Source organism: Ictidomys tridecemlineatus, chromosome 7 (assembly GCF_052094955.1).
Source record: "Ictidomys tridecemlineatus isolate mIctTri1 chromosome 7, mIctTri1.hap1, whole genome shotgun sequence".
NCBI lineage: Eukaryota > Metazoa > Chordata > Mammalia > Rodentia > Sciuridae > Ictidomys > Ictidomys tridecemlineatus.
Genome location: NC_135483.1, coordinates 184105326 through 184126277, shown reverse-complemented (window position 1 = coordinate 184126277; position 20952 = coordinate 184105326). Strand labels below are relative to the sequence as shown.

At 36.5% G+C, this 20952-nt stretch overlaps 1 protein-coding gene across 2 annotated transcripts in view; it reads left to right on the top strand.

Annotated features, from left to right (window-relative positions):
* Positions 1–20952, top strand: part of Farsb (phenylalanyl-tRNA synthetase subunit beta) — an 80091-nt gene that overhangs the window by 15181 nt on the left and 43958 nt on the right. Inside the window, exons 5-10 of one of the 2 annotated variants that reach the window (XM_005330537.4) lie at positions 750–865; positions 7154–7304; positions 14975–15083; positions 16017–16087; positions 18254–18315; positions 19433–19484. In XM_005330537.4, coding sequence (XP_005330594.1) covers positions 750–865; positions 7154–7304; positions 14975–15083; positions 16017–16087; positions 18254–18315; positions 19433–19484 — 561 coding nt within the window. The remainder of the gene's footprint in view (positions 1–749; positions 866–7153; positions 7305–14974; positions 15084–16016; positions 16088–18253; positions 18316–19432; positions 19485–20952) is intronic. The other variant, XM_078018083.1, reaches the window with a different exon arrangement.

The window sequence follows — 20952 nt, the reverse complement described above, 5'->3', positions numbered from 1 at the left end:
CAAAAGAAAACAAAGTACCTGTTTCCCATAAATGGTTTTGGAAAATGTCCAAATGTTTATATGAAACACATTTGAGGGCTAGTGTTGCTGTTCAGTGGTAGAGTGCTTGCTTATTAGCATGCACAAGGCTCAGAGTTTGATGCCCAGCACTGCAATCAATCAATAAACATTTGAGATATATTTAAATTATGATATGTTACAAAAATTTTAAAGATAAAATGTGGGAGGTTTATCTCGGTAAAAATATAAACTTTGAGCAGTTTATTTTTATTTTCTATTTATTTGTTTGTTTATTTATTTTGTTACTAGGTGTTAAATCCAGGGATGCCTAACTACTGAATCATGTCTTCAGCCCTTTTTATTTTGAGGGTCTTGCCAAGTTGCTTAGGGCCTCTTTGCTTAGTTGCTGAGGTTGACCTTGAACTTGTGATCTTCCTGCCTCAGCCTCCTGAGTTCCTAGAATTTTAGACATGTGTCACCATGCCTGGCTGAGCAAATTATTTTTAAAAATTATTTTTTTCTCAATTATTTAGTAAGTTTTAAAAATCTCACTAAAATGTAAATTCTGTGAGGCTAGTGATTTTGTCTCTTCCTTACCACTTTATTTTGCTCTTATTGATTGGTAAATGAATATACTTGTTGGAATCAGAATTTTGGCACTGTTAGGAGTATGCAGTTACCTTTCTATTATAAGATTATTACAAAGAAAAGCCTGAGTGTTTACTATCTCTTGGTATTTTTAATTGCAGACAGCTAAAATACGCCCTTTTGCAGTCGCAGCAGTTCTCCGGAATATTAAGTTTACTAAAGATCGATATGACAGCTTCATTGAACTTCAAGAGAAATTACATCAGAATATTTGCAGGTTTCTTGTTTTGTCTTATTTCCTCCTTGCTTTTTCCTCTGTTCTGCTCCTCTCCTTCCCATTCCTTTCTGTCTCCCTTTTTCTTGTTGTTCCTTTTACCTTTCCTCCCTCTGTCCATTTCCTTTTCTTCCTCTTGCATTTCTAAATTAATAGTATATGAGAGCTTACCTTTGCTTTCCGAGATAGATATTTGTTACTGTTTATAAATGATACATGCATGGAGAAATAGTCAGTAAATTTTGAGAAGAATTATCTAGTCATGGACATTTTCTTGTTTTGTCATTGAAATCATTAATGGATTATACTGCTAAGTATTAGCTGTGGTAAAGTATGGTCTCGCTTTTTTTTTTTTGTTTTTTAAATGAGGTGATTTTTTTTCTCTCTTTGTTAATTTGTTCTTTTTAGATATATATGACAGTAGAGTGTATTTTGACATACACTCAGTATAACTTATTCTAATTAGCCTCCTGTTCTTGTGGTTGTTCAGATGTGGAATTTCACTAGTGTTGTATTCATATATGAACATAGAAAAATTATGTTCAATTCATTTCACTTTTTTATTTGGTGTAGCATTTTAAAAATGAAAAAAAAAGAATTTGACTTGATCTTATTTTTTTGAATATATATAATCATGAATTAACAGATAAAATTTAAGCTTAGGACTCAGGGTATAAATCAGTTGTATAATGTGTGCCTAGCATGGGTTCAATTAATTAAGTGATTAAAAAACTTGTATAAATGACTTAATTTTACTTTTTCTATCTCTACATTAGTATACATCATTTCCTGCACAACGTTCTTTGATTCAGTGATATTTAAACCCATTAGGTCTAGGAAAATAAGAATGGGAGTATTTGAAGTAATGTCAGTATTTCAAAAATCCTAATGAAAACTGTATATTTACTGATGATGAGAAACCCCAGACTTGAACTAACATATGAAGTTTATTTGTGTTAGTCCTGAATAAGTTATATCAGGTTGAATTAAAGATGTGTTGACAGTTACATATGCTTTTAGATTATGTCTTTGTAGGTGAGATGAATGTCTTACAGGCACCTTATTGCTGGATCTTGTTTTGTCCAATCAGCCAATCTGTGTCTTTTAATTGGAGAATTAAGACCATTTACATTTAGGGTTATTATTGAAAGGTATGTAGTTGTCTCTCATTTTGTTGATGTTCTTCAGGTTTGATTTTCTCCCTGTTTTATCTTTGAGGTTTGATGGTTTGCTCCTTTGATAATGTTTTATTTTTTTTCCTGTTTTTCTTTTGTGTGTCTAATTTTCTAGTGAGACTTTTTTTTTCCTGTGCCCAAGTGATTGTGTAAATCATTCTTCTTTAGGATCTAGGATTCCCTTGAGTATCTTCTGTACTGCTGGTCCCATGGTCATGCTGCTCTAGTAGTTTTAACTTATCTTGGAAGGTCTTTTTCTCCTATTATTCATCACTCTGTTCCCTCCTGGCCTTTAGAGTTTCTGCTGCCAGGTCTGCTGCTGTTCTAATGGGTTTACCTTTAAATGTGACCTTGTGTTTCTCTTGCAGCTTTTAATATTCTGTCTTTGTTCTGTACTTTTGGCAGTTTAACTATATTGTCACGGAGAAGTTCTCTTCTGGTCAGGTCTATTTGGAGTTCTAAATGTGTCTAGTATCTGGAAGTCTTTGTCTTTCCTAAATTTGGGATTGGTTTTTACTCTTTTATCAATAAATAGGTTTCCTCAGTTCTCAGCATGTGGCTTTTCTCCCTCTAGTATGTGATCATTCAGATATTTGGTCTTTTTTTATTTTAAAGAAATTTTTAAATTTGTCAATGAATCATTTATTTTATTTATTTATATGCGGTGCTGAGAATCAAATCCAGGCCTCACACATACCAGGCAAGTGCTCCACCACTGAGCCACAATTCCAGCCCCAGATATTTGATCTTTTAATGGTATCCCAGAGATCCTGTGTGTTCTCTTCTTTTCTTTTCCTTCCCTCCCTCCCTCCTCTCTTCCTTTCTTCCTGTTTCAGTGTATTATTTTGGCAGAGTTGCGCTCAAGCCAACAGGTCTTTCGTCTACTTCATCTAGTCTATTGAGATTTTTATGAAATTTTTTTAATCTAACTTACTGAACTTTCATTTTCAAGATTTCTATTTGATTCCTTTTCAAAGTCTGTGTCCCCTTATTAATGTGCTTATTTATGTCTTGCATTGTTTTCTTTAATTCAGCTGATTATTTTTATTCTTTTGGATTGCATTTAACTTTAAGAAAACCATTTGTTTGAATTCTTTTTGAACTCTTTGTTTAACTTTCCATTCACTTTGATGACCTCTTTTTGGGTGGGGGTGGGGTGGGGATTGAGCCCAGGGGTACTTTACCACTGAGCTACCTCCCTAGCTTTTATTTTTTGAGATAGGCTCTTGCCATATTGCATAGGGCCTTGCTAAGTTGCTGAGGCTGACCTCCAAATTGTCATCTTGCCTCAGCCTCTCAAGTCACTGGGATCACAGTCATGGGCCACTGTGCCTGGATCACTTTGATATCTTTGGCATCTGTTATTAGGTAGTTTTGATCTTCAGGAGGTGTTACATAATTTGTTTCTTTTTTGCATTTTTGTTGTTTCTATGTGGAGATTTATGCCTCTGTTGGGATGGGTATATTTTCTACTTTTATGTGAGAGCTCTTTTCTGAATAAGTATCCTTTTTGTTGTGTAGTGTAGAGTTTAATTCCAACTGGGAATTCCTTGGGATTTCTGTACGATGTATTTTGACACAGGCATACCATGTTGGAGCCTGAGAACGTGTTTTCTGTGTAAGTCTTATGGAGATGGGATGCTCTGGTACTTAAGATGGGTGTGGTGTAAACAGCAGAGTATGTAGGGTGTACACTCTGGTTATTCCTTGAGAATGGACACCTCTCTCAGGTGTTGGGATTTTCCTCGGCTCTGTTGATATCGGCTGTTTCTTGAAAGCAGTTCTACTACTGGCTATTCCAATTACAGTGATAGGCCTGGGATTTTATACTCTGTGCAGACATTGGTATAATCCCATTTGTTTCTCAGAGAGAGTCAGGGGCCAGGGTCAAAGCTCCCCACTGTGGCACTCACCTCTAGTCTTGTCAACAGTAGGGTGTGGGAGTGATGGATGCAGTTCCTTGTAGATAGTACCTAGAACAGTTGTGCGATTTCTCTCTGCTGTTGCTATGCGGCGAGTGTCTAGTAGCAGGACATGTCATGCATGCTTGGGGGATATTGTCTGAGGGCTTTTATTCTCCTGTTATTTACATTGAAGTATCTAAGAAGGTTTGAATGGGGCTAGTTAATATTTTTAACTGGGCTGGGTATGTAGCTCAGCAGCCTAGACCCCACCCAGGGGGATTTGATTCCCAGGCCCAATCTTTACCATATAGAAAAAAGGAAAAGAAGAAAAACAGACAAAGAAATAAAGTGGAAGCAACAATAACACCATGAACAAGGGAATAGATGGGGAAAAATAATATAGCCATAAGATAATATTTTAGAAAAATAATAAAAGAAAAAATGGCAGAAATAAAAAATGAGAAAAGGAGGACAAAGGATAGAAAAAGAATATTTTTAAAAGGAGAAAAGACATAAAAACGCAAAAAAATAGCAGCAACAACAAAAACTTATAAAAATAATTTTTTTTTTTCCTCTGCCAGAGTGCTTGAATGAGCAGGAAAGAGTATTTGTAGTCTGTGATGATTGAGGTTTCTTTCTGTGTCTTCTTGGGCTCTATGCCTTTTGGACAGAGCAAAGGCTGGGGGTTGTTCACTCCTCCTCTTCTTTCTTTTTTGGTGCTTCTCAGTTGATTACAGGAGTTTGTTGAATGTCTCTCAGCTGCTTTGCATGGTGCAGTGAGGAAGAGCAGATCACAGAGCTCCCAGATGAAGATTCTCTCTGGGCCTGTTTTGGTTGAGATCAGGGTAGATGCCATTCCCATGGTGTGTCAAGGAAGTAGCACAACATATGAACTCCTTCAAGATTGTCTCCAGAGGTTTTTGTGCACAGAATGGGGTAACACCAACTCTGTGGCATGAGGCTGTATGTCCCCAAAGGTGGAGAGAGGCCATGGAGTCTGAAAACATCTACAGGGGGCTGGAGTTGGAGCAAGTATGGTAGCAGGTTCCATCTGATCTGCCCATGATTCCAGTGTTGCCTCTTCTGTGTCCTGTGTGCCATCACACATGCCTGCTCACTTCCCCAGACTCTGGCAGTTGGGTTATCAAGCCACAAATTCCAAAAGCAGGTGCTTCCTTAATCCCACGTGTTTCAGTCAGTGATAGAACTCTTGTCAAGTTTGTGTCAGTCATTGACTAAACTGACTGCTGCTCACTCAGCAGTGCCATGATAGTACTCAGGGGTCTCAGAGACAGGAAAGTGCAGGGGCCTTTCACTCCTAAAGTAGTAGTAAGCTCAGACAATAGGGCTCTTCTCAACATGGTTTCCAGTTGCAACACTGAAAATATGCTTGGAAGTGCAGAGAACTCTAGAACCCATTCGCCATGGAAATCTTAGGACTGTTGTCTGTTTAGACTGTGTTTCCGCAAGCTGCTGAAAACTGTGCATTGATGGTCACTGGAACTCTCTCTCTTTTCCACTCCCACCAAGCAGGGCTTCCCTTTTCCTCTACTGTGTAGGGGTACTGGGACATTCTCTATTTCGCTATCTACAGTCTCTGGGTTTCTCCAAGTCTGTCTGTCCACTATTGAACTCCAGTGTTTTCCCCATGATCATTTACCTCAAAAAGCAGCTGCATCCCAGTTGTTTCATTTCTATCTCATGGAGAAGCAGGCAAGTGCTGGGTGCTCTTAATCTGCCACCTTGTGAAGTGAAACTCAACCTCTGTTCTATACAGTATTTCTTGAGGCCATCAGCGTTCCTTAAGGAAAGAAGAGAACACATCCTTATAGCCCGGTGTGCTCGAGTCATTTCCTTTCCGGAAATACTAATTAACCTCTTAGTGAGTTTTAGAAATTTGTGTTTTCCAAGGCATATATCCATTTCAGTGTATTGCCATAAAGTTGTTCATAATGTTTTCTTACTATCCTTTTAGTATCTGTAGTGATCTCACCTCTTTTCCCCTACTTTGTCAGTGTGGCTAGAAGTTTAGCAATTTTATTGTTCTTCTAAAGAACAAACTTTTGGTTTCATTGATTTTTTTTTTCCATTATTTTTTGCCTCTTTTCCTGTTTTTAATTGATCAAGCAGTGCTTTTTTCTATGACTGACAAGTCTCTACCTTCTTACCTTTGGATTTGGCAATTGTTAAATTATCTAAACTTTCTGAATCATGTGTATTTTATCATATGGTAGTTCTGTTTATCGTCTTCCACAAGCACCTAATTCATTGAGTAAAGTAACACTTTCTTTTTGCTTGCCTGCAGTTCTATTTAACCATAGTTTATAAAGTTGTAGTTCACCACTCTTGATCAAAATTTAATATTATACATTTTCTGTTGTACTTATATGTGAAATAATTCGTAAATACTCAAATATGTGTACACATATATGTTAAACTAATTTAAAGAAATCTTAACACAAGTTCTGGCCAAATTTCTCTTTTTGAATTAATTGACTATTAAAAAACTTAGATGTAAATTTGTGACCCTCCCTGGTAAGATTTAGGCCTTTAGATTCTAATTTAGTTTTACATTTCCTAGCTTTGTTTTATATCCCTATTTCTGTTTTTTTCTTTTCTATTTTGTAGCTTACTATAAATTCCTAAAATTACCTTAAATTCTTTGTGGATAAACTATAAGATAACTGATATTAATAGCTTTTGAACTTTGTTACACAGTAAACTTGAAATGTAATTCATAGCTTTAAAATCAAGTAATATGGCTGTGACAGAAAATTTAAGAAAATAGAGAAAGTTAAAAAAGAAGAAAAACCCACAATAACTAAGTAGCTTATTTTAATCCAATATATAATTTATGTTCACAAAGGAGGACACCAAGAAGAAATCAGTTAAAGGAAGGTAAAGGGAATGCTGACTTTGAAGCTGTCCTAGTAACATAGCACTTGGGAAATCACAGTGACATGGAATTTGCTTCATATACTGAAGTGTGTTTTAAGTAGCTTTATAGTTTCTTAGTACTTGAAAAGTTGTAAGAATTTATTATAATCTACTAAAGATGCCATATAATAGAAAGTGCTGTTTTAGGGAAATGTTTAAGTTTTTAAAATACATAGTGTTATTTTTAGAATTTCTGCTTTGAAATATTGAAATCTCTTTCCCTTTTTTCATTTCCTTTCCTCCCTCCTCCTTTCCTTCTTCCTCTCAACATTTAGGAAAAGAGCATTGGTTGCCATTGGTACTCATGATTTGGACACTTTATCAGGCCCTTTCACCTACACTGCAAAGCGTCCTTCAGATATCAAATTCAAGCCTCTGAATAAGACTAAGGAGTATACAGCCTGTGAATTAATGAACATATACAAGGTAAATATTCTTTTTTATTTTGCAATAGCTTTGAATAAATCATTAGATGCATTCAAAATTGTCTTGAAGTTAGGGAAATGTAATAAATGCTTTGTAAAAAAACAACAGTTTTGGGCTCTAATCCAGAGATACTGACTGATTTCCTCTGATTTTTTTTTTATTGCTATTTTTATTTTTATTTATTTTTTGTTTTCACATTTTTTATTGGTTGTTCAAAACATTACAAAGCTCATGACATATCATCTTTCATACATTTGATTCAAGTGAGTTATTAACTCCCATTTTTACCCCAAATACAAATTGCAGAATCACATCAGTTACACATTCACATTTTTACATAATGCCATATTAGTGACTGTTGTATTCTGCTGCCTTTCCTATCCCCTACTATCCCCCCTCCCCTCCCCTCCCTCCCATCTTCTCTCTCTACCCCATCTGCTGTAATTCAATTCTCTCCCTTGTTTTTTTTCCCCTTTCCCCTCACAACCTCTTATATGTAATTTCATATAACGTTGAGAGTTTCCTTCCGTTTCCATGCAATTTCCCTTCTCTCTCCCTTTCCCTCCCACTACTCGCCTCTGTTTAATGTTAATCTTTTCCTCATGCTCTTCCTCCCTGCTCAGTTCTTAGTTGCTCTCCTTAAATCAAAGAAGACATTTGGCATTTATTTTTTAAGGATTGGCTAGCTTCACTTAGCATAATCTGCTCTAATGCCATCCATTTCCCTGCAAATTCCATGATTTTGTCATTTTTAGGGTTGCGTAATACTCCATTGTTTATAAATGCCACATTTTTTTTTATCCATTCATCTATTGAAGGGCATCTGGGTTGGTTCCACAGTCTAGCTATTGTGAATTGTGCTGCTATGAACATCGATATGGCAGCATCCCTGTAGCATGCTCTTTTAAGGTCCTCAGGGAATAGTCCGAGAAGGGCGATAGCTGGGTCAAATGGTGGTTCCATTCCCAGCTTTCCCAGGAATCTCCATACTGCTTTCCATATTGGCTGCACCAATTTGCAGTCCCACCAACAATGTACTAGTGTACCCTTTTCCCCACATCTTCGCCAGCACTTATTGTTTGACTTCCTAATGGCTGCCAATCTTACTGGAGTGAGATGGTATCTTAGGGTGGTTTTGATTTGCATTTCTCTGACTGCTAGAGATGGTGAGCATTTTTTCATGTACTTATTGATTGATTGTATGTCCTCCTCTGAGAAGTGTCTGTTCAGGTCCTTGGCCCATTTGTTGATTGGGTTATTCGTTTTCTTATTGTTTAATTTTTTGAGTTCTTTGTATATTCGGGAAATTAGGGCTCTATCTGAAGTGTGAGGAGTAAAGATTTGTTCCCAGGATGTTGGCTCCCTATTTACTTCTCTTATTGTTTCTTTTGCTGAGAAAAAACTTTTTAGTTTAAGTAAGTCCCATTTGTTTATTCTTGTTATTAACTCTTGGGCTATGGGCGTCCTATTAAGGAATTTGGAGCCTGACCCCACAATATGTAGATCGGAGCCAACTTTTTCTTCTATCAGACGCAGAGTCTCTGATTTGATATCAAGCTCCTTGATCCATTTAGAGTTAACTTTTGTGCATGGAGAGAGAAAGGGGTTCAGCTTCATTTGGTTGCATATGGATTTCCAGTTTTCCCAGCACCATTTATTGAAGATGCTATCCTTCCTCCATTGCATGCTTTTAGCCCCTTTATCAAATATAAGAAAGTTGTAATTTTGTGGATTGGTCTCTTTGTCCTGTATTCTGTACCATTGGTCCACCTGCCTATTTTGGTACCAGTACCATGCTGTTTTTGTTACTATTGCTCTGTAGTATAGTTTGAAATTTGGTATCGCTATACCGCCTGATTCACACTTCCTGCTTAGAATTGCTTTTGCTATTCTGGGTCTTTTGTTTTTCCATATGAATTTCATGATTGCTTTATCAATTTCTACAAGAAATGCCGTTGGGATTTTGATTGGCATTGCATTAAACCTGTAGAGAACTTTGGGTATTATCACCATTTTGATGATGTTAGTTCTGCCTATCCATGAACAGGGTACATTTTTCCATCTTCTAAGATCTTCTATCTCTCTCTTTAGGGTTCTGAAGTTTTCATTGTATAAGTCTTTCACCTCTTTTGTTAGGTTGATTCCCAAGTATTTTATTTTATTTTATTTTTTTTGAGGATATTGTGAATGGAGTTGTTTTCCTCATTTCCATTTCAGAAGTTTTGTTGCTGATATACAGTTATCCTTTGATTTATGTGTGTTGATTTTATATCCTGCCACTTTGCTGAATTCATTTATTACCTCTAGCAGTTTCTTTGTAGACCCCTTTGGGTCTGTTAGATATATTATCATATCATCTGCAAATAGTGATAATTTAAGTTCTTCTTTTCTTATTTTTATGCCTTTAATTTCTTTTGTCTCTAATTGCTCTGGCTAGTATTTCAAGAACTAAATTGAATAGAAGTGGTGAGAGAGGGCATCCCTGTCTAGTTCCAGATTTTAGAGGGAATGCCTTCAGTTTGTCTCCGTTTAGAATGATGCTAGCCTGAGGCTTAGCATATATAGCTTTTACAATGTTGAGGTAAGTTCCTGTTATCCCTAGGTTTTCTAGCGTTTTAAACATAAAGGGATGCTGTACTTTGTAGAATGCTTTTTCTGCATCTATCGAGATAATCATATGGTTCTCATCTTTAAGTCTATTAATGTGGTGAATAACATTTATTGATTTCCGTATATTGAACCAGCCTTGCATCCCAGGGATGAATCCTACTTGATCATGGAGCACAATTTTTTTGATATACTTTTGTATTCGATTCACCAGGATTTTATTGAGAATGTTTGCATCTAAGTTCATTAGCGATATTAGTCTGTAGTTTTCCTTCTTTGAAGTGTCTTTGTCTGGTTTCGGGATCAGGGTGATGTTGGCCTCATAGAATGAATTTGGAAGAGCTCCTTCTTTTTCTGTTTCTTGAAATAGCTTGAAAAGTATTGGTATTAATTCTTCTTTGAAGGTTTTGTAAAACTCCGCTGTGTACCCATCTGGTCCAGGGCTTTTCTTGGTTGGTAGTCTTTTGATGGCCTCTTCTATTTCTTCCTTTGTTATAGGTCTGTTTAAATTGTGTGTGTCTTCCTGACTCAATCTGGGCAGATTATATGACTTAAGACATTTATCGCTATCTTCACTATCTTCTATTTTATTGGAATATAGGGTTTCAAAATACTTTTCTAATTATCTTCTGTATTTCTGTAGTGTCTGTTGCGATATTGCCTTTTTCATCCTGTATGTTAGTAATTTGAGTTCTCTCTCTTCTTCTCTTCTCTAGCATAGCTAAGGGTCTGTCGATCTTATTAATTTTTTTAAGAACCAACTTTAGTTTTATCAATTTTTTCAATTTTTTTTTGTTTCAATTTTGTTGATTTCCACTCTGATTTTAATTATTTCTTGTCTTCTACATTTGCTGTTGTTTTGCTCTTCCTTTTCTAGGATTTTAAGATGTAGTGTGAGTTCATTTATTTGTTGGTTTTTTCTTTTTTTGAGGAATGAACTCCAGGAAATAAATTTCCCTCTTAAAACTGCTTTCATTGTGTCCCATAGATTCCGGGATGTTGTGTCTGTATTGTCATTTATCTCTAAGAATTTTTTTATTTCCTCCTTTATGTCTTCTGTAACTCATTGATCATTCAGTAACATATTGTTCATTTTCCAGGTGATGCAGGACTTTTCCTTCCTTCTTTTCTTTATTGATTTCCAGTTTCATTCCATTATGGTCAGATATGGTGCATGGTATTATCTCCACACCTTTATATTTACTGGGAGTCGCCCTATGGCATAATATATGGTCTATCTTTGAGTAGGATCCATGTGCTGCTGAGAAGAACGTGTATCCACTTGATGATGGTTGATATATTCTATATATGTTGGTTAAGTCTAGGTTATTGATTGCGTTATTGAGCTTTATAGTTTCTTTGTTCAGCTTTTGTCTAGAGGATCTGTCCAATGGCGAGAGCGGTGTGTTGAAGTCACCCATAATTATTGTGTTGTGGTCTTTTTGACTCTTGAACTTGAGGAGAGTTTGTTTTATGATCGTTGCAGCACCATTGTTTAGTGCATACAAATTGATAATTGTTATGTCTTGATGGTGGATGGTTCCTTTTAACAGTATATAGTGTCCTTCTTTATCCCTTTTGATTAACTAGGTTTGAAGTTGATTATATTCGATATGAGTATGGCTACTTCTGCTTGCTTCCGAGGGCCATGTGAGTGGTATGATTTTTCCCAACCTTTCACCTTCAGCCTGTGTATGTCTTTTCCTATCATATGAGTCTCCTGAAGGCAGCATATTGTTGAGTTTGTTTTTTTAATCCAGGTTCCTAGCCTATGTCTCTTGATTGGTGAATTTAAGCCATTAACATTTAAGGTTAGAATTGAAATATGGTTTGTACTTCCAGTCATGTTTATTTATTTATTTATTTATTTTAGTTTGGCTAGTTTTTCCTCTCTGGTTATTTTTCTCCCCCTTTACAGAGATACCTCCCACTGTTAGTTTTGGGCGCTATTTTTCAATTCCTCTTGTAGTATTTTGCTCAAAATGCTTTGCAGTGCTGGTTTTCTGGCTGCGAATTCTTTTAGCTTTTGTTTATCGTGAAATATTTTAATTTCATTGTCAAATCTGAAGCTTAATTTTGCTGGATACAGGATTCTTGGTTGGAATCCATTATTTTTCAGCATTTGAAATACGTTGTTCCAGGATCTTCTCGCTTTCAGTCTGTGATGAAAAATCAGTCATTAACCTAATTGGTTCACCCCTGAGTGTAATCTGCCTCCTTTCTCTTGTAGCTTTTAATATTCTCTCCTTGTTCTGTATGTTGGCTATCTTCATAATTATATGTCTTGGAGTTGGTCTATTACAGTTTTGGATGTTTGGGGTCCTGTAGGCTTCCAGGATTTGGCAATCCATTCCATCTTTCATCTCTGGGAAGTTTTCTAGGATTATTTCATTTAATAAGTTGTCCATTCCTCTGGTTTGAACCTCTGTGCCGCCTTCTATCCCAATGACTCTCAAGTTTGTTTTTTTTTTTTTATGAGATCCCATATCTCTTGGATAGATTGCTCGTGAGATTTAAGCATCCTTTCTGTGTTGACTATATTCTTTTCAAGTTGATAAGCTTTGTCTTCATTATCTGATGTTCTGACTTCTACTTGATCTAGTCTATTTGTAATATTCTCTTTAGAGTTTTTAATCTGGTTTATGGTTTCCTGCATCCCAATGACTCTCAAGTTTGTTTTTTTTTTTTATGAGATCCCATATCTCTTGGATAGATTGCTCGTGAGATTTAAGCATCCTTTCTGTGTTGACTATATTCTTTTCAAGTTGATAAGCTTTGTCTTCATTATCTGATGTTCTGACTTCTACTTGATCTAGTCTATTTGTAATATTCTCTTTAGAGTTTTTAATCTGGTTTATGGTTTCCTGCATTTCTAGGATTACTGTTTGGTTTTTTTTTAAATCTATCTCCTGGTAAAGCTCGTTCTTTGCAGTTTGAATTTGTTTGTTTAATTCGTTTTCAAAATATACTTTCATTGCTTGGATTTGCTGTCTCATGTCTTCTCTAATATTCTGTTCCATCTGAGTTAGGTATGCCTTGATTTCTTTCCCTGTCCATGTTTCTGATGCTTCTAGGTTCTACTGTAGATTTAAGTTGTCCTGCATTGTTTGTAGTCCTTTTTTCCCTTGTTTTTTCATGTTGTTCACATTACTTTCCAGCTCTGTTTGACTGCTGTGTAACTGCTTTCTCCTATACATTTGTTTTGGCTTTGTATATGTCTGTTGTCTCTCCTTTGTGGTGGGAGATTATGCCTAGAAATGTTGGGCTTTATTGTACTTTAAAGCTGATTCATTCAATTCATAAAAGGCTTCCAGGTTCTGTATGCATATAGTGATTTGTTGTTTGTTCTTAGGACTTTATGTTTAGGTTAGGTGCTGTGATGGTATGAGGGTTAGTATGTCTTGGCTACTTTAGAAGATTGCTCTACTGAGGGGGGATACTAACAGGCGATTGGATCAGGGTGTTGGTAGCAGCTAGGTATTTAGGAGCCCTATAGACAGCCTCAAGACATTCACCCATTTGCATTTAGACAATTACACATAATGGAAGATGTAATGCTTGGGATGAAAGTTGGGGGGTAGGGGAATGAAGGTGCTCTTAAAAAGAAAGAAGGAGAGAGAGATAGATAGATTAGAGGAGAATGAAAAGAACAATAAGACTTGAAACGGGAAAGAAAGAAGGAAGGAAAAGGGGAAAGAGGGACAGAGAGAGAAGCAGGAAAAAAAAAAAAGAAAAATTAAAGTCTTCGAGATCCATTTTCTTTTCTTCCAGTGGGCGGAGCTGTGCCCTCCAAGCGGAGCTTCTGCCCTCTACCTGCCAATAGCAATCCCTGTAAGGCGGCTCCTGGAAGTCTCTCAGACTTGTCAGTCCAGAGCCGTTTCACTTCTCCGGCCCTTCCCCCCCTTCCTCCTGTCAGCTGGCCAGCCAGGTCCTGTTCACCAGAAGCGGTTCCCCAGAGATCTAGTTACACTTGCAGCCCCACCGCGTGTCCCATTTAAGCCCCAGTGCTGTGGTAAACTGGTGGCTAAGACCTTGGGAGTTGCCCCTGGTGATATGGGGGGTTGGGGGTCGGGGATCCCCTCTGCTTCCCTACAGACACGCCCCCAGAGAGATCCCTGAGGTTTCCTGGCTGCTTGTATCTGGATAGGGTGGGAGTCACACACCTGCTAAAGTGGATTCTGCTGGGAAGGAATCCGTGGCTGGACTCGATGACGTCACCTCTCTGCTATGGCGGGCCCCAGGCTCCTTGCGGGAGTGTCTGAAGGGAGGGGTGGGACTGGTCCATCCCCGGTTGGCCTCAGCTCCTGGCTTGCTATTTCATGAAGGCTTGGCTAAAACCTCTTCCTGCCAAGCTGCGTCTTGGAGGCTAACCACCCAGTTACGTTGGCAGCGGCTGGCGGATCTGGACCTCTGTGTCTCGTGGTGGGCATTCGCTCCTCTGGGGCAAACTGTCACTTCAAAAAATCCTAGTAGCTCCCAGTTGGTCTCTCTTCAGTGGAATTTTGCTAGGAGATTCTCCCTTGGTAGAATCTAAGCCTTATCTATGCGTCTTTATGACCCCATCCTTGAGGGGGTATTGAAAGCGCTGCCTCTCCACCCGCCGCCATGTTGTTCGATTTCCTCTGATTTAAAGTGGGGCCTAGATCATAATTTTGTTTGTTTACTTTTTTTAATTACTTTTTTAATCTGATGATTTTAATGTACTTGTAGAATTAAGAACCACTTAAATTGACGGTACCATATTTTAATCTTCATATTTGTATAAAATTAAAACTCATGCAAATATGAGGAAAATAATATTTAGTCGGCAACTGGGAGGGATACTGTTATAAAGTGTCTGCCTCTCATTACTAACATTTTAGAGTCCGACAATGAACATGCATTCTACTAACACTTTCAATTGCTAATAAATAAAAATAGTGCATATCAGTGAAGAGCTTTTTGTGATTTGGAATGTTTTAATATTTTTCTGATTCCCCCCACTTTTAAAATATCAGTGTATGAATTAATTATAATAATAGAAATTTTTAAAATTAACTTTGTTTGACTTGATTTTTTTTCAGACTGACAACCACCTTAAACATTACTTGCATATCATTGAAAATAAACCTCTGTACCCAGTTATCTATGATAGCAATGGTGTCGTCCTTTCAATGCCTCCAATCATCAATGGTGAGTTCCTTCATGAGCATCATGAATTATTGCTGTTTCTTCTTATTCTTTAACATTTTTGTAGATTCTCAGTAACTTGGCTGATCAAATCAAACAACTCAATCTGATAGTCTCAGGTCTTTTGTTGATTTTATTCTAATAGTTCTTTTCATTATTCAATAATATTTTACTAATGATTTTTATATAATTTATAAATTTGTAAATATTTGTAAATGTATGAGTACTTGTAAACATTTATACACTTATAACTATTTATACAGTCATAAATATTTACTGATAACAGTTTCTGGATTTTGTTATATTCTTCCAAAGGATGTTGACATTTTAGTTTTAGTAGTCATTCACTTGGTTAAACTCAGAAGTCAAACTCTGTCTTGCCTACAGTTTTTTAGTTAAACTACAACTTTTAATCTAAGTTCTACACTCAATTTCTTTTTGAAGGCTTTTTTTATGAGGCAGTTTGAATGTGTTTGCAGAATTTAATGTCTAAGCCATGGATGTTTGACTTTTTGGAGGTGAGAAAGAGGTTTAGCTAATTCACCATGAGAAGGAAAATCCTCTTCTTGAGATCTTGAACTTTAGCAGTTACAGTGGTTACATAGGCCTCAGAGTTAACCACCCAGAGCTTAGCTTTACTATTTGCTAGCTAATGATCATGGCAAGTTGCTTAATCTCTCTGAATTTTAGTTGTCTTGTCTGTAGTTAGGTCATGGGTTGTGGTAAAGATTAGATAACAGTCTCAATAAAGGATTGTTATTCTTTTATTGTATTCTCCAACTTGCCATGAGAGTTTAAAATAAAAGTTGTACATCCCCTTATCTCTAAGGTGTTAGTTTATATTTTTTTCTAAATTTAAAATGTAGCCTCTGAGCTTTGTAATACAGTTATGTTTTTTAAAATGGTTGTTTTGTTATTGTTTTGTGTTCATTGCAGGGAATCATTCCAAAATAACAGTAAATACTAGAAATGTATTTATCGAATGCACAGGAACTGACTTTACTAAGGTAAATAAAACTTCTAATTTTTTTCCCCCCAATACTGAGCATTGAATCAAGAGCACTTGACCACTGAGCTGCACTCCCAGCCTATTTTAGTTTTTATTTTGAGACATAGTCTTGCTAAGTTGCCATGTCTGGCCTTGAATTTTTGATCCTCCAACCTCAGCCTCCCAAGTTTCTGGGCTTACAGGTGTGCCCCACCACACCTAGCTAAAATTTCTAATTTTATACCATCAAATAGAATAGATTTTACTTTTAAATCAAGTTGTATGGTACAAATTAAGATATTTTAAGACATTTATTTCATGTTTAGAAAACTAGAATATTAAATCAGTGTAAATTCTGTATGGTGTTTTCATTTCACAATTTTTTTTTGCTTTTTTTTGGTACCAGGAATTGAACTTAGGGAGTGCTTAACCACTGAGCTACATTCTGAGCCCTTTTTTATATTTTATTTAGAGACAGGATCTTGATGAGTTGCTTAGGGCCTTGATAAGTTGCTGAGGCTGGCTTTGTTTTGTCTTTTTTAAATTTTTTTTTTTAGTTATAGATGGACACAATATCTTTTTTCATTTATTTATTTTTATGAGTGCTGAGGATCGAACCCATGACTCACCCATGCTAGGAAATTGTTCCACCCCTGAGCTATTGCCTCAGCCTTCCCAGCTGCTGGGATTACTGGTGTATGCCACACTGCCTGGCTGACAATGTTTAATGAGCACTTAATGTCTTCTCAGTGCCAGGGATTTTTAATGAGCACTTAATGTCTTTTCAGTGCCAGGGATTTAAGAATGGGTTACATGTTTTTTGACTTCAAAAAACTAGTCTAATGGGAGAGTCTGCCATATACATGACAACAAAAAAGAGACTAGAATAAGTACCATAACAAGATCAGTAAAAACCATTTATCTTAGTTGGTTTCATTTAAATGCTGAATGATTTCCTATCTTTGTGTACTTGAAAGTTTTCTGTAAAGAAGTTTTAAATTAACAAAGGGTTTATGCATACAAAAATATGTTGAAGATGTAGTTTACCAGTTGTTTACTCACTTTTATTTGCTACCTACTTTGGACTATGTTGGAATGGTTTACTATGAAAGCTCCCCACCCCCCAATACTGGGAATTAAACCGAAGTCATCACAGATGCTAGGCAAGTGCTCTACCATTGAGCTACATCCCTAGACCTTTTTATTTTTGAAATAGGTACTCATTAAGTTGCCCAAGATGACCTCAAACTTGTAATTTTCTTTCTTCAGCCTTCCAAGTAGCTGGGATTGTAGGCGTGTGTCACCATTATTTGGGTGACATATATATCAGCATAGGGTGAGGGGGCAGTTGAGCAAATTCAGAAAGATGAACTCGGATAACAGAAGGCAGCTAGAGTATAAAGGTAGGGGAGATACCTAGTATTTGTATGGGTCTTATAGGATTTTGGACATTTTAAGGTATTTCATTTGTAACATTTACCTGTCATATTTGCCTTCAGAATTATTGTCAGGATAATATAAGATTTAACTTTTAAAACATTTTTAAGCCTTTAAGTTATGCATTGACAGACCTTAGGTATTTTTTCTGAAACTTATATAATAGTTAAATGTACATAAGAGCAATGCATACATTCCATTTAGGTTAGCATATTTTTTCCTACTTATTTTCAATTAAAAATTATTTAACAAGCTTGTGGTTCTTACTGAGCACTATCTTATGTGTATTGATGCTCACAGTGACAAATGAGATAGGAATTTTTATTGTGTCCACTTAACAGATAAGAAAAGTGAGATGAAGCGAGAATAAAGTAGCTTGTCTGAAGTCACACTGTCAGTCAGTGGTTGAGCCAGTATTCCGGCAGTCTGGTTTGAGAGACTTATGAAATTGAAAACATTTAATCCAGTAATTGGCCATTTATCTCTCTTGAACCTGGTGAACCAAGGTTGGGAGTGGGGAACTAAATGATTTGTCTCGGTCATGGATTGTAACTCTCAAAGAGCTGCATAAATACAGAGCACCTGAAGATAAGAATAGCCCTACTCATAAGTTTTTATTCCATTTTCTTTTTTGGAATGTAAATGTAAAGGTCCATTTTTATGTGATTGAGGACTAATTATTTTAAATATTCATTACCCTCTGAATGGAGAATATATAAATTACCATAATACTCTTTTTCTTTTGCAGGCAAAAATAGTTCTTGATATTATTGTCACCATGTTCAGTGAATATTGTGAAAATCAATTCATGTAAGTTCATTCAGCATCTTTATTGATGGCTTCTGTTTTGAAGTTGAGTCATTGGGCCTTGCGCTAAATATAATGATGAAACATATGGTTCCTGTGACTAGAATATAGAATATGTTAAAAGAAATAAGAAATACGGCTAAGTAATGTAGAAAGCAAAAAGTGATAAATACTTGAGACGTTTTGGCGATGTTCTGGTATTTGTAAGGTCAAGTTACTATTGGCTGAAGCAATCTGGGATGGCCTCTTGGAGGCATTGAAATTTAGACTGTATTTAGGGATTACTAAGTCTGAGAATGTGTAGGAGGAACAGCAAGAGGCACAACTAAACAAAGAGAAACATATGAGAGTAAAATATATATGCCATATATTTATCAGTAAAATTACTTTTTTCCAAAGTGTGTGTGTGTGTGTGTGTGTATTTTTGTACAGGGAATTAAACCCAGGGATGCTTTACCACTGAGCTACATCTCTAGATCCCTGGCCCTTTTTATTTTTTGATTTTGAGACAGGATCTTGCTAGGTTGCTTAGGAGCTCCCTAAGTTGCTGAGGTGGGTCTGGAACTTGTGATCCTCCTGCTTCAGCCTCCTGAGTCACTGGAATTACAGGCATGTACCTGGCTCAAAGCATATTTTTAATTAAAAAAAATTAAACCCATATGGCCTTTACTGTGTACAGTATTGATTATAATTCACAGTACATGTATAATTATAAAATGCATGACTAAAATTATATGGGCTGTATTAGTTGTGTTTGTTATTTTCTTTAACTCATTTTGCATTTCATTGGTTGTATCAGTTAACTTTTGTCATGTAACACTACCCTGATGAAACCTGGGATACCAGATTAGCAGAAAGTCCATACAGGATGCATGCTTTGCACTACAAGGAAATAAATTTTGCAAGTGGACACTGCCTACAGGGACATGGGAGCCTTAGGAAATGAAATGGTAGAATAATATATAGGAAGATTAGTTCACACAGTGTTAGAGTATGGTAGATTGAGTGTATTGAGATTGGAGTTGTAGCTCAAATTAAAGATTGATTAACCATGTACATTGCTGGAATTGTGACACATTTTTTCTTTTTAAGCACTTTATTTCTGACATTTGTTTTTTAGGGTTGAAGCAGCTGAGGTAGTTTTTCCTAATGGGAAGTCAAATACTTTTCCAGTAAGTATTTAAGAACTGATGGTGACCACAGTATAATGGCTCCAGAGTGCTTGTTTTCTGTTGATTTACCCATCCATCCATTCACCCACCCTCCCTCATGCCAGACACTTCACAATGACCCTGTGAGGATGTTTTTTGACTTCAAATAACTAGTCTAATGGGAGAGTGCACTTATTTATGCCTTTTCTAGAAGAAGATCCTGAGATCTTGAGATTTTAAATAGGTTGCCTGTTAATACAGTGGTGGAGCTAGGATTTAAGATCAGACAGTCTGACATCAGATGCCAACATGCTGGGTTATACAATCACATTATAAGGCCATAATTTTTGTGATCTTATTAACTAGCTAACTGGGTAATTTATAGTCTCACCCCTTTAAGATTACTCAGCCCTGCAAATCTAATTAGTCTGTTCACACTTGAATTATCAGTTGCTGAAGGCCAGCACTGTAACTAATACATAATTCCAATTGTGTTAATGAGACTAATTCAGTAGCAAGTACAGCTATTGTCAAAACATAGAATATTAGTAAAAAATTTAAATTAGTTTTATTTTTATACTTCTTTCTGATGATACTGGGGATTCATCCCAGGGTCTTGTGTATGCCAGGCAAATGCTCTGCTGCTGAGCTTATACCCTCAGCTCCCAAACTAGTATTATTCTTAATTGACTGGACTTACTTCCCCCCAAGATGGGTACATATAAAGATGGCTATTCTGAAACATGATAGTATCACACTAAATTATTTGTGGTTCTGACTCAGCGAGACCATTCTTTGATGAGCTTTTTTCTCTTTGGATTTTTTAGTTCCTTTGTCATTTATGAAGTGAATCAGAGCCTAAATAGTTAAATAGCTTTTAAAGTAAATTAAACCTGCCATGACCAAAACATCTTCCTCCCCAAAACAGTAGGTTTAACAATGCATTTTATTCTAGAACATTTATTGTTAGTCAAAATAACTATAATTATAGAAGGCATAACTGAAATTACTTGGTCAATATCAGGGATTTTTAAATTTTTAATTGATCTGGAATTTAGTAGTTATTATCAGTTAGCTTTTGTTGTATAACAAACTACGCTAAGACTTAGTGGCTTAAAATAACAGCCATTTACTTATCTCCTGATTCTCTTTGTCACTTCAATGGTTCTTCGTGTCTGGGCCAACTTAACTGATCTTTGCTGAGCTTGCTCATATGGGTAGCTGTGTGGCTGGTCAGCTGATGGCAGGATGATCTGAAATGGCCTCACTCATATATGTTTCTTGTTGTGGGGTCAGGGTGTCAACTGTCCTTAATCATCATCCAGCTTGCTAGCTTGGTTTTTTTGTGTTCACATGCTGCTGCTGCTGGAAACCAGGGCCTTGTGTGTGCTAGCAAGCTCTGAGCTACACACACCCTCTACCCACACTTGGGCTTCTTAATATGATGGTGGGTTGCAGGGTTCCCAGCAACAAGAGAGCAGGCCCATCA